The following is a 14,397-nucleotide window of genomic DNA, read 5'->3' on the forward strand; positions in this document are numbered from 1 at the left end:
ACATTGGGGGTGCCATTTAGTTGCCATTGACATCCTGGGGCCTAGTAAAGGTTTGCCATGGATTTCAGTCTATTATTCCGTGACTGTGGGTTTAATAGGTTGGCAATAAATGTACAATATTCTGCAATATTAGAAGTATTGCAGTATATTGTACAAGCAATGAGACAGTTGCAAATTCAATTCCCTTTTGGGGAAAAAAAAACTAAGTTTAATCAAGACTTAATCGTATTAAACCCCATACACACAATTTTTTAAAAAATTTGAAAAACGGGAAAAGGTATCGGTGTGTTCAGTATTGCCGTAATCGTGCTGACCCACAGAATAAATTTAATGTACAATTTTGTACTGTACCGTACATACCATAAAAAAATCACCACCCCCCCAAAAAGTCGCAATTACGTTCTTTCCACTTCAACCCACTTAGAGATTTGTAAAACTTCTGGCACTGTAGAAAGTCGTGTCGAAAGAAAAAATAAGTTATGATTTTGTTTTGAAAGTTCTGATGAAGAAATGAAAACAGAAATGCAAAAATTGTCCTTGTCCTCAAAAGCGTAAAGATAACCCTCTGTTTTGTCTACAGGGTGTGGCGGCGGTATACTTCTGGCCTTAGTTTTGAGTAAACAATATTTCTTATCATGTTTATGTAAATTGGTACAAGACACAAACGTCAAGAGCTTCCTTCAGTTCATGTCTGATGAAGACAGCAATAAAGGAGACTCCCGATCTTAGAAGTTTATGCCGTAAACGTCTTGAGTGGGGTCTGGCCACCGGTGCCCCTACTTCTCATGAGTGTTACCCGGCCCCGCTCCTGGAATGAGCTGGTTTTCATATATAGCATCAGAAGTAGTAGAAGGCCGCTTCTAGAGTGCGGGGTCGAAAAAAAGGATCTCTATTCCATGAAAGCCGGTGCAAGGTTTCAACTGAGCACAGCCTTGTTCAAGCCATGCTACTAGTGATGGACTGTATGGTTGGGGGTAATGAGGGTTATCCCCATGGAAGAGGCATCCATGCTTGTCATGCGTTGGAGTGCTGTTCAGCTTAGTTTATGCATTGTTCTCGTTTGTAGTCGCCATGATAGCGGATGGAAGGTACAGAAAAACAGAGTGAAGGTGCTTCTACAAAAAAATGTGAACGATCGTTCCGTGTAATCACAGCCAACGATTGAACGATAGACGACAATTTGTTCGCTTATCGTTCATTTCAAGCATGCAAATCATTGTTGGCTCGTTCGCTAATCGTTCAGTTTAAACACGGATCGTTCAGTCCTTCTGATTTACTGCTACAAAGAACTGAACAATCCTGGTAAAATGAAAATAAACTATTTATCTTTGTGTCTAAACTGACCGCCCGAGCGAACTGTGCCGTCGTTTGCTTGGGTGAACAATTTCTCGCTGCGTGTAAAAGTACTCCGAGCGAAGTGCACAATGCAATTAAAGGTCCATTTAGATGGGACGTATGTTGGGCAAATGATGCCTAATACTCACTCCCTTGCTGTTATCGCTGGCTCGCTCACAGAGCGGTCAGCAGGGGTGCGTGGAGGTTGGAAGAGATTTCTCTCCTTGTGCTCCCTCCCCCCTCTGCAGTGACATAACATAGCAGCCGTTCAGTACTGAACGGCTGCTATTTGCACTGAACGATGATCGTTCAGCTCATCGTTTATGCAGCACAAACGATGGGCGATTAGCTGATCACTCACTGTAAATAGCAGCTGTTCAGTACTGAATGGCCACTATGTTAAGTCAATGGAGAGGGGCGGGGGAGTGAGAGGAGAGAAATCTCCTCCAGCCACCCTGCTGTGAGCCAGTGATACTAGATCCCATGCAGAAGCACAAGAGCTAGTATGTGTGGGGATGAGTGTCGGGCATCGTTTACTTGACGTTTGTCCCGTCTAAATGGGCCTTAAAAGGTCCATTCAGTTGTGCTTTGTAGCTGAACAATGAGGCCTTAATTTGTGTTTTTGTATTTTTATTTTAAGGATAGGTCTATTAGTGGTTGTATCTTTGGAAATGGTGTTTTATCAAAAAAGAGGCTGTTTGACTAATGTTTGAGGAAATCTGGGAAGATCTGATTTAAAAATGGAGTTCAGGTAACGCTGTCCAACACCAACCATATAATAATCCACTATGGAGGGGGGGATCTGAAAAATGCCGTGTGTGAGCCTTGCCTTTATAGTTCGGATAGAGTAGGATAAATCCCAGGAGCCAGTCAACCACAGTGCCCAGGACTTGTCATTTTGGTGTAAACTTTTTTGAGTTATTGTCACGGTTGGGCAATTAATTTAATTTAGTTAATCGTCATTTTGATGAAGCACAATTCTAACTTTTTGGAGAAACGGGATGTCGGGGAGCGCGGCTGTCATGACTGGTGATGGGGATAGTATATGGAGGCTGTGATGGTGGTGGGAGAAGACAGTAGATGGAGTATGTGCGTCCAACATGGGGGGCTGGGATGACTGCAGGGAGTGGAACCCCATCCTTTCTGTGTATAAACAGTTCATACCCCATTCTATTACATAAGGGAATCGCATACACAGCAACTCCTTGATAAATACTGATTATCAGAATTATCCCATTTAATTCAGTATACATAAAATTGACCCCTCCAGTTCCAGAATAAAATTTAGTCCTGGGATCGGAGGGGGCATTTGTATTACCTGCTGATGCCCCTGTGATTGGCTGCTTGCAGGTCCCTTCTTCAACTGGAGTAAGATGTCAGACGCAATCTTCAGACTATCTAATTCCCACAATGCATTGGTAGTGTTAGACTAATACGGAAGTGTACCCTGCTCTCTGATTGGCCAGCACTGGTCACATGATCAGTGCTGGCCAATCGGAGAACAGTGCAGGATGTGCATTAGGAAGCTAAAAAATTGCAGTGGCCATCTTGGATAACTAAAAACAGGATCCCGAACCAGCGTATCTAAGGCACAGCAGGTAATATACCCCCTCGCTTGAGTCCATCGACAAGCTTTTGTCCTGAAACAGTAGCGTCGCTTTAAGAAATTGCCGTGCGTGTATTTCCCTTACTTTTTTTAAAAATGCATATCTTGGTATTTTTAGCTGATTTAGCAAAAAACAAACAAATCAAGATTAAAATTGAGAACAGATTGAAAAAAAATGAAGTTTTTAGTTTTTGGCTAAATCGACCAGCCCTAGTTGTTATTGATGACTGAAAGGCGCCTGTTAGCCCCTTAAGTCCCCACAGTGCTTTGTCTCTGGATGGATGGATGGATAGAAGGTGAGGATGATGATGATTGTCTTTCTTAATGAGGTTCGTTAAGCTCCTTTTCTCTTTGTTTCAGAGACTTGTGCTCCATAACGAGGAAACATGGACGCCACTGTGATTTTACCGATACTGAAGAAGAAGTTGGCCTTCCTCTCAGGTAGGTTCTCCTCCGGCTGCGCTGACTAACAATAGCAGAATATGAGCTGCCGCTTCTTGTTTTTTCTTGCCTCACCGTAAAAAGAGGATTTCCAGAAGCTGTTGGATTTGCAGCGGCGTTTTACTACATCTGTTAGTGGTTTTGGCTGAACTTGCTTCTCCGCATTGTTCCAGGGCAGGTGTTACAACCAGGCTAGGTCCTTGATCGTTTCCAGACTCCTGGCATACAGAGTCTTCTGAAAACGTTTTGGATAAAGTCTGTCCGTTCCACTTGCATTTTCAATGGGCAGACTTCTTCAGGCATTCGCTCCACCATTACCGCGCAGTGCGATACCGTGCAGTGCAATACCGCGCAGTGCGATACCGCATTACATGCATGTTTTATACAAGCTTTAGCTACTTTTTTATGCTATTTTATCATCACCCAAAAGGAAGAAAATCATTGCGTGCGATATCAGTAGAACCCTATGAGTAAAACCAAATACGTGCTCTCCATTACAGAAAGCGCCAACATCATTGGACTTGCTATGGTTGGCATGTCGTGGCTACTGAGCATTGCGTGTTCACATACCATGTCATGTGACAACGTAGAAATATATTATATGCTACGTCGCACTGTGATCTAGCCTGACCATGCTTGTCCATCGGGGTTACACAAGTTGGAGGAGCAGTCTGTTGCCACCAGCTCCCACATACACAGGGATATTTGGCTCGTCCAAGTGTTTAGGCACTTAAGGCACAGCTAGGCAGCGATGGTGGCGGCTTACTTACTGGGGAACAAAGGGATCGGGCGTTGAAGTTCAACGTCCGTGATCCTCCTTTCTCTTGTCATCGGTCATGGGAAAGTTAAGCCACCCTCAAACACAACAGGTTATCCAAGCAGCACCGGCCGGGATGCACAGGGGTTTGAGCGGAAGCACTGCTCCGACGCTGTGTAGTGGCTGGCGCTTGTAATTGCAAGCACAACTCTCATTGAAATCAATGGGAGCTGCGCTTGTAATTGCAGGCTGGGGTCCTATAGATTTCAGTGAGAGCTTTGCTTGCAGTTACCAGCGCCACCTATTACACAGTTCCAGCTCCCACCCCTGTGTATTCCGGCGAGCCAATGATGACTTTTATGCCTGCATAAAATGAATGATGAGCGAGTCTTTAAGCGATGTACATACACCATTCAAAAGTGCTTTAGGCCTCCCCCACACAGGCGTCTGCAAAAACGCAACATTTTTCACTGCTGTGTTTACTGCGGTTTCAGCAGCGCTGGCATGCATTTTGCCAGCGTTTTGGCTGCATTTTCAGCACAGCTGAAAGCGCGGCCAAGGAAGCTGAAAAAAAAGGAATACTCACCTAACAGGCACCGTCCAGGTCCCTGCCGCCGCTTTCCAGCTTTCCTGTAGGCTTCGGTCAAGTTGTCAGCCTCCGACAGACCATCTCTTGCTGGTAACAGGGTTTTAAACTCCGCCTCCAGCAAGAGATTGCTCTGATTGGCTGAGCCCGCAGCTTGAGAACCAATCAGAGCCAGCGCTCGATGAACCAATCAAAGACATTCAATTTGGAGGCTGACAATGTCACCGAAGCCTGCAGGAATGCCGCAGAGCAGTGGTAGAGACCCCGATGGCGCCTGCAGGGTGGTTTTTATTTAATTTTTTTATTTATTTTTTTTCATGTATCTTTCTTCCGTGGCGGCAATATCTTGGTGGAATGTTTCCCCGTGTTCATCACTCACGTCGCCCATATAATCCGGTTGAGAATGTAAGAATGAATTTTGAGCGACATTCGTCAGGCGAGTTGCTGATACGCTGCTAACATGTGGCTGACAAGTTCAGCGTAGTCGTCAGCCCGATGCTCGCCAAGAAAGTTTGGCACAGCTAGCGGTGAGTTCAAGCGCTCCATTTCGGATCTGAATGTGTCATCCCGCATGAATTGGCGAATTTCAAGAATTAACAAAAACTCCTGCTTTTAGTTTGGATTCGGTTTTGCTTTTTCCGAACCTGTCCTTCAGATACTGGAAAGCATTTCCATTCTGACCCATAGCCACGACAAAGTTCTTCATCAGGCCCAGCTTAATGGGAAGTGATGGAAGGTACACTTACATTGCATCAACCAGCGATGCTTGTAGCACGCTGTGCTCAACTCTGGATGGCGGCTGCGTCACGTTGTAATGATTGCTGTCATCACACGTGTGTTGTGTACCCCAACCGTAGACCCAACAGGAGTGCCACGACCTTCAGGTCACTGCAGAGGTTCCACGTATGATTTGAATAGTTGATCAGCTTCAAAAGGAGTTCCATTGACTTTCTGTCAGACAGTAATGCTAATTTGGCGTGACGAAAGTATGAAGTTGTACATTTTTGTAGTAAATTCTATTCCTGTAATCTGGAGGCAAGCAATTCAAACTTCTCTTTTGATAAAGCCAGGTGTCTCACTAGGTCATCTAAATCAGTGTTTCTCAACTCCAGTCTTCGGGGGCCCCCAACAGGTCATGTATTACAACTTGAGATTGTTGAAAATTGGTAATCAGTTCCGAAGGCACCAAAAATGTCACTCAAAATGAGCAAAAATTAAGATAAAAGAAGAATAGTAGGCAGATGACTAATACAGATAAAGCAAATCCTTACATGGAGACGTCAGACAGACTTATGGAGACTGTAAACCACTTCCTACGTATGTAGGGGACAGGGTCCAGTACACACAGTATACCAGAAACACAACATGGAGCCGCCCTCAATGGTATCCAACTGAGCCGTTCGTCTTGGTCCAGAACATGTAGCACCGCACTGTACTGCAGAGGGGCGCTACTACGGTAGACCGCCTATCGATGCATGTCCTTCAGTAATACAGGCAGTTTAGCAGTGAAATGTCCATTCTGATTCGTTAAATCGTCAGGCCAGTCTCACGTTTTGCTGAAATATAAACCTATTATGCATAAACTACACTGCGATTAGGCAGCGGTTTCTCTTAAAGGGGTATTACGACAACTCAAAGTGAAGGTTATATGATTCATAAGGCGATTACGTGTAACTTTGTAATATCTTATAACTTGTTTACAGAGCTACAGAGATATAACTTTACTTGTGGTCCGCCTGCTTAGTTCTCCATTGGTATCCAGTGGTTATGACCTGTAGGCTCCGCTGTCTTACTGGTCGGGCATGCTCAGTGCCTTCACATTCTGGAATGATGCTACAGTTATGAATCCGCACTCGTCAGTAACTGGGAATGGGGCATTGTGGGGGATGTAGTTTTTGCACTTACAGGCAGCCTTTTTAAGTGACAAAGTGGACATCTAAAGCTGGTCAGAAAGCAGCGGTGCCGCAAAAAAGTGACGGAGCCCAGTCTGTTGATTTAGACGGATGTTTGGAATAATTCCAATCAGTGGAAATCTTAAAGAAATTTTGAAAATTTTGCCGAGTCTCCGGAATCCCCCTTTAATGTGCTCTTCTGCCCTCTATTCTTACGTTTGTATATCTATCCGTTTATCATTACTCTTATATCGTTACCATTTTATGAGGCCTCCTCTCTCCTAGGACCTCTTAGGTTTTCGCCGTGGACTGTTCCTCATGTGTTCTATAGACTTGGGGAAAAAAAAGTGATGAAAAGCAGGACCTTTGAGTTTTAGGGAAGTGGCAGCTTGTTTAGAAATGAGTCTTGTTGTACGGCTCTATGGGATCACCCTGCCAAGTACAAAGCTATAAATTTCCGTGCTGCTTTTAGTACTGGGGAGAGGTTAGGTCACGTCTGGGATTTCTGTGCTCTACTTCTCTTGCTTTGGAAGTGTGAGGTTGTAAGGAATGCTGATTTTCATTTTGGGTTTTCATTGAGTAATCTGGTGGGGATGTTAATTGCCTGCAGGGGAAATGAAGAATTATACGCTTCTCATCGAAATCAATGCACTGTCCATGTAATGCACGGATGTGCTAGGTCTGCCAGACCTAAAAACCCTCTTTGTAACTGCTTTACCCTTTGGACGATAAATGGGGGTCATGGACACAGGAACCCCTCTATAGCTCTGTACAGAACCTTAAGACAGGGCTATGTGGTTAAATCAGTTTGGGGTAGAATCAGAGTTGGTAGAAATTTAACAACTTCAAAGTAAACATTTTCAAGCTTACCTGACTTTTCATAGTAAGCCATCATGTATGTCCATGAGGAATAACACTAATTCTGGCCATTATATGACTTTTGTGTATGGCATTTCTCACCAGTTTCCTCTTCTATGACTCGGTCCTCCTGGGTGGAGACTGCTATAATGTCTTCTATACAAATCATATAGAGAAAACAGCAGATTCTTGTTACCTGTTTGTAACACATACATAAATAACAGAATAATGGCGAACATTATACAGCAGTACTGAGCAGTGGAGCTGTGACTTCCAGAACTGTGAGAAGGTAAAAACACTATTAGCTGCAGCAGCATCTGTATGATTCTATCTGCTTTTCTATCTTACTCTGCGACAGCTTCCTTCTTGCCCTTCCGCTCTGCATAGACTTCCATGGGTAGTATAAGTCATCACCCCTCCACGTCTTGCTGTCTATCTTATCACTGTTAAAGTGACCCTCTAGGCCCAGAGAGACAAAGATGCCCGAACCGCTTCTGGGACTACCAATGCATAGTAATACACAATGTGCATCAGGTAGTCAAAGACCTTACATGCTATTCTGATTGGCCAGTATTGCTCATGTGGGCAGCACTGGTTAATGGTCGGAGTTGGACGTTTTTTGTCTTATTGACCCCACAGCCCTGACTAAAAGCTGTATCGGGAGTAGCTGGACAATATTCAGTCTTGCAGTCTTTTCACATGTAAATAATATTTCAGAAGGTTCGTACTCCTCCGATCTCTCAATGACCTAAAATAGCTAAAAAATGATCTGGTTCTGAGCAAAGCTTACTTTATGACCTTGTAGAGCTTCCAGCATAAGTGTAGTCACAGGACACGGAGCGCCGACTGACGCCAACCTTCTGGGCTGCCGCTCACTTACTAGGAGTTATGTACAGCAATGAAGGTGATTACAATGTATGAGGCAGCTGTTGGGGGATTTACAATGACAAATTGGGTTAGTAATCCTAAATGTAAGGATGCAGCAGGTGCCGCCTATCAAAGTTTTCATAGTTTCAGATAAACTCGAGTAAATAAGGAACAATCTACATCAAGTAGGAGGTATTGATCCTCAAGACGTACATGCAGGCCAACGAAAATGACTGTTCAACCCAGAATAGAATCACTTGCCATGAACTATTTTTTTTTTGTCCTTTTCCTGAACTTTTGGGTGTTGGTTCTCTTGGCCACTGAAACAATAGATGTCTCCAAATTGGGCCAAGCGACTCTGTTACTCATACTGAGGCACGTGCAGTGAATGGCCACTTTATTAGAGTAGTAGCATGGTGGACCTCTTCCTAAGCGCAAGCAATATGTTGTGGGAATATTGGCCCACGTGGACAGGAAGCTGGAGGGGCTGATATGCTCTGAACAGCTGACAGGAAGGCCTCCCTTACACAGGGCGTTTTATACAGCGTTTAGCGCTGCCTTTTCAGCCCAGCGCTAAACGCTGTACAACACTCCCATTCATTTCAATGGGGCTGCTCACACAGGGCTGAAAACGCAGCGCCTCCCAACGCAGCGCTTTGACAGCGATGCAAGTTCTATTTTGGGGCGTTTTCAGCCCTGCGTTGCCCATTGAAATGAATGGGCAGCGGTTTTAGCACTGCTGAAAACGCGGCAACACTTGGTGCCGCGTTTTTGGCAGTGTTAACCGCTCGCCGATTTTCGGGGGGAGGGCTTGTAATAGAACCCCTACCCCGAAAATCAGTCCCAGCTAGGCTAGGTAGAAAAAAAGAAAGTAAACACTCACCTAGCCGCTGCAATCCGGGTCGCGGCCGCTGCTCTCTGCCGCTGATCCGGGCTTCCTCGGCACTCCCAAGTCTATTGCCGGAGGCCAGGTTTGAGAACCCCGGCTCCGGCAATAGAGTGCTGTGATTGGGCATCGAGCAAGCGCCGACAACCAATCACAGCCCTTCATTGACTGTCTCAGCCAATCAGAGCTTGCCGGCGCTGATTGGCTGAGACAGTCAATGAAGGGCTGTGATTGGTTGTCGGCGCTTGCTCGATGCCCAATCACAGCACTCTATTGCCGGAGCCGGGGTTCTCAAACCTGGCCTCCGGCAATAGACTTGTTAGTGCCGAGGAAGCCCGGATCAGCGGCAGAGAGGAGAGCAGCGGCCGCGACCCGGACTGCAGCGGCTAGGTGAGTATTGCTTTTTTTTTTCTTTTCAGCATTCTTGGCTGTGTTTTCAGCCGAGCTGAAAACTCAGCCAAAACGCTGGCATAAAGTATGCCAGCGCTGCTGAAACGGGGCGGAATCTGCAGTAAACGCAGCGTTGCAAAACGCTGCGTTTCTGCAAACGCCCTGTGTGAGGGAGGCCGAAGGGTTCATCAATTCATGCTGCTTGCGACGAATTTCCATCAGCATGGAGAAACAAAAATCTGGATTGATCTGACCTGGTGATGGTTTTCACTGCTCAGTGATCCAATTTTTGTGATCTTTAGCCTGGAGGAATTTCACTTTTCTGTTTTTCGTAGACAAGAATAGCACTTCGACTGATCGTCCGTTGTACAGCTAAGGAACCACGAGTTGTGTATCCGGACATTGTGCATTGGTGTTACATTTGGTTGCGGTTTACGTGACTTTGCACCATCTGCTCATCAGAATTCTTGACATCCTCCCCTGACCCCTTTCATCTATGAGTTGTTTATGTCCATTGGATCCCCTTTCGCTGGCTGTTTTTCTTCAGTCACTCCATTCTCGGAATACTCTTGACACCACTACACAAGAAAGTCCCACAAGGTTGGCAGTTTATGAAAACTTGGCCCTGGCTGGTCAATCACCGATGGCCAAGCCTCATTAAAAGTTGCTCAGAACGCGCAATTTTCCTTTCTAATGGAGATTCAGAATGAATCTAATTCACAGAAAACTCTTATGCTGTATTCCAGGGTCACAGGTCTAATTTCTATACAGGGAAGCCCGAATCGTGGAAGCGTCGGTGTCTCTAATAAAGTGGCCATGTAATGTACTACTATAGTAATAATCTGATGGTGGAAAGGGTGCTGCATTAATACTCACCATGCTTACCAAACTGAAATGTTAGTCCGGGTTCACATCCGCGCTGTAGCCTCTGTTCTGAGGTTCCATCGCAGACCCAGCACAAAATACCGGAAGAAATACTGCTTTAGGCGGAGCTGCTTCTTCCGGTAAGATGCCGGGCAGCTAAGCGGAAATCGTACAGACCGCATTATAGTCAATGGGGTCCGTTCGGCGCTGTTTGGTTCTGTCGTGAGTCAGATCCGTTCAGCCAGGGGATTCCCCATTCCTGCTTCCCAAACAGAGCAGGAAGACGTGACCCCACCACAGATGTGACGGCAGCCTTGGGTATTCAGATGAGACTGGAAAGTAATTTAATCACTGCCCACCTGTGTAAATGAACCTGCTAATTACACGGCCCCTGCGCCAGAAGCCTGTTGATTTATGTGTTTGCTTTCGTTCCAATGAATGAGATTGAGATCTCTCTGCCCTCGCCGGAGTGGCAGCATAGACCAGCCTGGCACGGTGTCGGGGACTGCAGTAAATGGGTTGGGCACCGTACGCCCTTGTTTTTCCTACTCCATTGTGGTTCTGGAATCGGTACCATCACATCGCTCATTTTGACTCCAGAAATAAAAATATCTAATGACCTCTGCAGCAGAGAAGATATAAGTGCCGGCTGTAGGGGTCTCTGTAGGTTCTCTGCTCGGGGGTCTGAGGCTTTCAGGGAAGAGTCTGCTAGAATTGTTAAGTAACTGACTGTACTTAATAGATACAATAATGTGCAACATTTTTGGGCAGGTGTGGAAAGGGTGCTGCAAAGTAAGAATGCTTTCAATAGTCGGAGTGTTACCGCGATTTCTATCGGCATTTTCAAACACAGGTTACTGCGTTCAACAGCGTTTAACACAACCCATCATTGGGATGGGTGAGGAGATGCGTTAAAAAGCACCAAAATGCACCAAAATAGAGCAAACAGCACTTGAAAATCAGTGTTTTCTAAGCAGGTCTGTGAGGCCCCATTGAAATCATTGGAAGTGTTGTAACGCGATTAGCACGACGTTCAAAACACCATAATAATTTTGATTAAACACACAGATTCCGCAAATCAAACCCGCCTGTGGACGTTGAGCCTTGGTCAGGGGTTTGAGCCACCCAGTTGCTGTTACCAGCTGGCTTCCCAAACCACCCAGAGCAGGGCAAGAGGTGAAGTAAGCACACATTTGGCAGGAAAGCTCCCAGCCAGGAAGGGGTCAAAAGAGCAGCTCAGTGCTATAGTGTAAAATCCCATGCGTTATGTACGGTGTTTCCATATTTTTGTCCACCCCCTGTACATAATCGAATCTTGATAGATACATATATACAGCAATATTCTTTGAGCATATGACGTGAAGGGCATTCGTCTGGGCAGTTGTGGCAACTGGATTGGTCGGTAAGACATGGCGAGGAGTTCTCCGTACGAGGCACAACACTTTATTCTCCATCAGACGGACAAACCTCCATCCACTTCCAAGATTGTTGGCGTATAAACTGGTATTTTGCCACTGATGTCTGCAGTAACTGCGGGCTTTTGTACTCTGTCTCAGGTGGTTCAGCTAATGAAATCCAGAGACTTCTGCAGAAGAGAATAGCAGATTGTTGATGAAGTGGCAGAGATGTTTTTTTTCTTCACTAGACGCAGCATAATTAACAATCCAGCCAAGTATTGCTACAAAAGCCTCCGACAGATTGTCTGCTAAATTACTTCATGTAGCCGTGAATCCAACTAACACTGACAAATGTGTTTAAGTATCGCCTATCTCACTCTGCAAAACAACTAGCCGTCCCCCTGTATGTAGATGTGCCAGATACTCCGTCCTCCATGGGAACATTGGGAGAAGAATTGTTCTGAGAGGTCAAGACTGTGGACCGTTTACTTCTAGCTCCTACGTGGGACTTGTCAACGTTGCAGAAGGCTAATCCCCACCAACTGTCTAGATACGAGGTATGAAGTGGTCCTCCTCGTCTTACTAGGTTGTCTCAGCATAGACCTTGGTGGCATGGCGCTAGGATATGCCATCTATGTCTGACCCCCTTTAGAACAAAGTGGTCGTTATCCTAGGAAAGTATTGTCAGTCCCTCGTAGTCAATGACCGACTATGTTGAGAAAGTCAAGCGATACTAACGGCAGATAAAGTAGAATAGTGCTGTTCTAGCCACTGCTGGGAGCCATGATGCCAGGAGAAAAGCACCTGACTACTATGGCGTCAGGTGGTAGCCGTTCCTTAACATAGACCTGGAGGACTGCTGAGCTGCAGGGCTGAGGGTGATTTCACATCCGTGTTGGGGATTCCGCTGTCCTGCTCCATTCGGGAAGCAGGAAAGAGGAATCCCCGCCGCCAAAAGGTGACATCCAGAGATGGAACCAAGCAGCGTTAAACGGACCCCATTGACTATAATTGGGTCTATCTGCTTTCTCCTCAGCTGCCCGTCTTTTGGCCGAAAGAAAAATACTGCATGCAGCGCTTTTTCTTCCGGTGTTTCAGCCGAATCTGCGATGGAGGTTCTCACGTAGATGTGAACCCATCCAGATGACGGGTAACTACCTGTTTGTGTTTTCTGAAATTTGCACCTATAGTTAAAAAAAAATTCACGTGCCAAACCCTTTTAGTGGATAGTAGTGTGGGAGAGATGGTCTAGTAGTCAGAGGGTGTTGTTCCTCCATCACCCTCTATGTCCTCTCGATAGTCCTTCATTGGAGTGGTCTTTCCGTAGGACGCCTTTATATAATGTACTGCAGGTTCCATCCCCGGTTTACTACTACTACTACCTTTTTTTAAAACCTAATTAGCATGGAGCGGTTGTCCGGGTTACTTGGAAGTTTGCTATAATGCTGAAGCCTTTCAACACCGGATACAAAAATATCAGCGGAACTACGTGAGATAACACACCCCCTACTATGAAAACGAAGACTATTTGAAGTCATAGAGGTCATGCAAACTTTACCACCGCTTAATTGCTTTGAATCCGAGTGGGAATTTTTATTATTGTGGTTTAGAAAATGGGAAGAACTCTTACCAATTATTGAACTCCAGCTGCACGGACATAACTTACCGAAACAACCCCTCCCCCCCCCCCCCCCCCCCTCACGTCTCCACCTACTTCCATCGGACCTTGCGCCTATATGTTCCACTGTCTGTAGTCTATACGGTGCCTCATCTGCTTTGCTTGGGTGTTTGAATACTTTCTTTCCCCATTACAAGACATCCGATGAGTGGAAATATTTAGTAATGGAATCAAAGGCTGGGAGAAACCTTGATATCCAAGCTATGTTTTGCTTAAAAGTAATTTGTGGAATCTTTGCACTCAGCAGGTTTTAATGTATTCATGCCATGTCATTTGCACATAAATGGGGAGTGCTTGCGGCTAATCTGGTGTTCTCTGGTTTATAAAGCTGTAGATCACTTCGTATCGGGTTTACACGTTAGAATGTGATGCTTTGCAAGCTGTTTGAAGGGGACACATCGGAGCCGCCCTTTTAGATGGTCCTCGGAGGACTTGTTTTCTACTTTTTTAGAGAGGATGCTGTAGATGGTTTTGATCATTTAGACCCAAGTGTCACTTTAATGGGATCTGGTCAGCAAAGTTGTGGTTATTAAACCACCGGCATGATGCTCTAATGCCCGGAAGTACCCTTTGTCGACCCTGCTGAAATCACTGGTTTTATTTAGAGGGAGGAAGTTGCGCTATAAAGCTCCTCTTAGCGGTAGTCATGTCGGGGGTTCGGCAGCGGTGACTGGTCATGGTTTCCTGGCTCGTTGTTGGCACACCAGGGGCTCATTCACGCAGGCGTATGCAAACTTGGGCTGTGAAAGAAACACTGGGCAAAAAGGGACAAATGAGGTTTAAGGGCTTCTTCACACTGGCAAGAAAATCATGCGAGATTTGCGCGTTGCGGTACACACA

At 45.6% G+C, this 14,397-nt stretch overlaps 1 protein-coding gene across 1 annotated transcript in view; it reads left to right on the forward strand.

Annotated features, from left to right (window-relative positions):
* SESTD1 (SEC14 and spectrin domain containing 1) overlaps window positions 1-14,397 on the forward strand; it is a 152,063-nt gene that overhangs the window by 24,587 nt on the left and 113,079 nt on the right. Inside the window, exon 2 of the mRNA XM_066575769.1 lies at window positions 3,302-3,382. Coding sequence (XP_066431866.1) covers window positions 3,328-3,382 — 55 coding nt within the window. The 5' untranslated portion in view covers window positions 3,302-3,327. The remainder of the gene's footprint in view (window positions 1-3,301; window positions 3,383-14,397) is intronic.

The sequence above is a fragment of the Eleutherodactylus coqui genome, chromosome 8 (genome assembly GCF_035609145.1).
Source record: "Eleutherodactylus coqui strain aEleCoq1 chromosome 8, aEleCoq1.hap1, whole genome shotgun sequence".
NCBI lineage: Eukaryota > Metazoa > Chordata > Amphibia > Anura > Eleutherodactylidae > Eleutherodactylus > Eleutherodactylus coqui.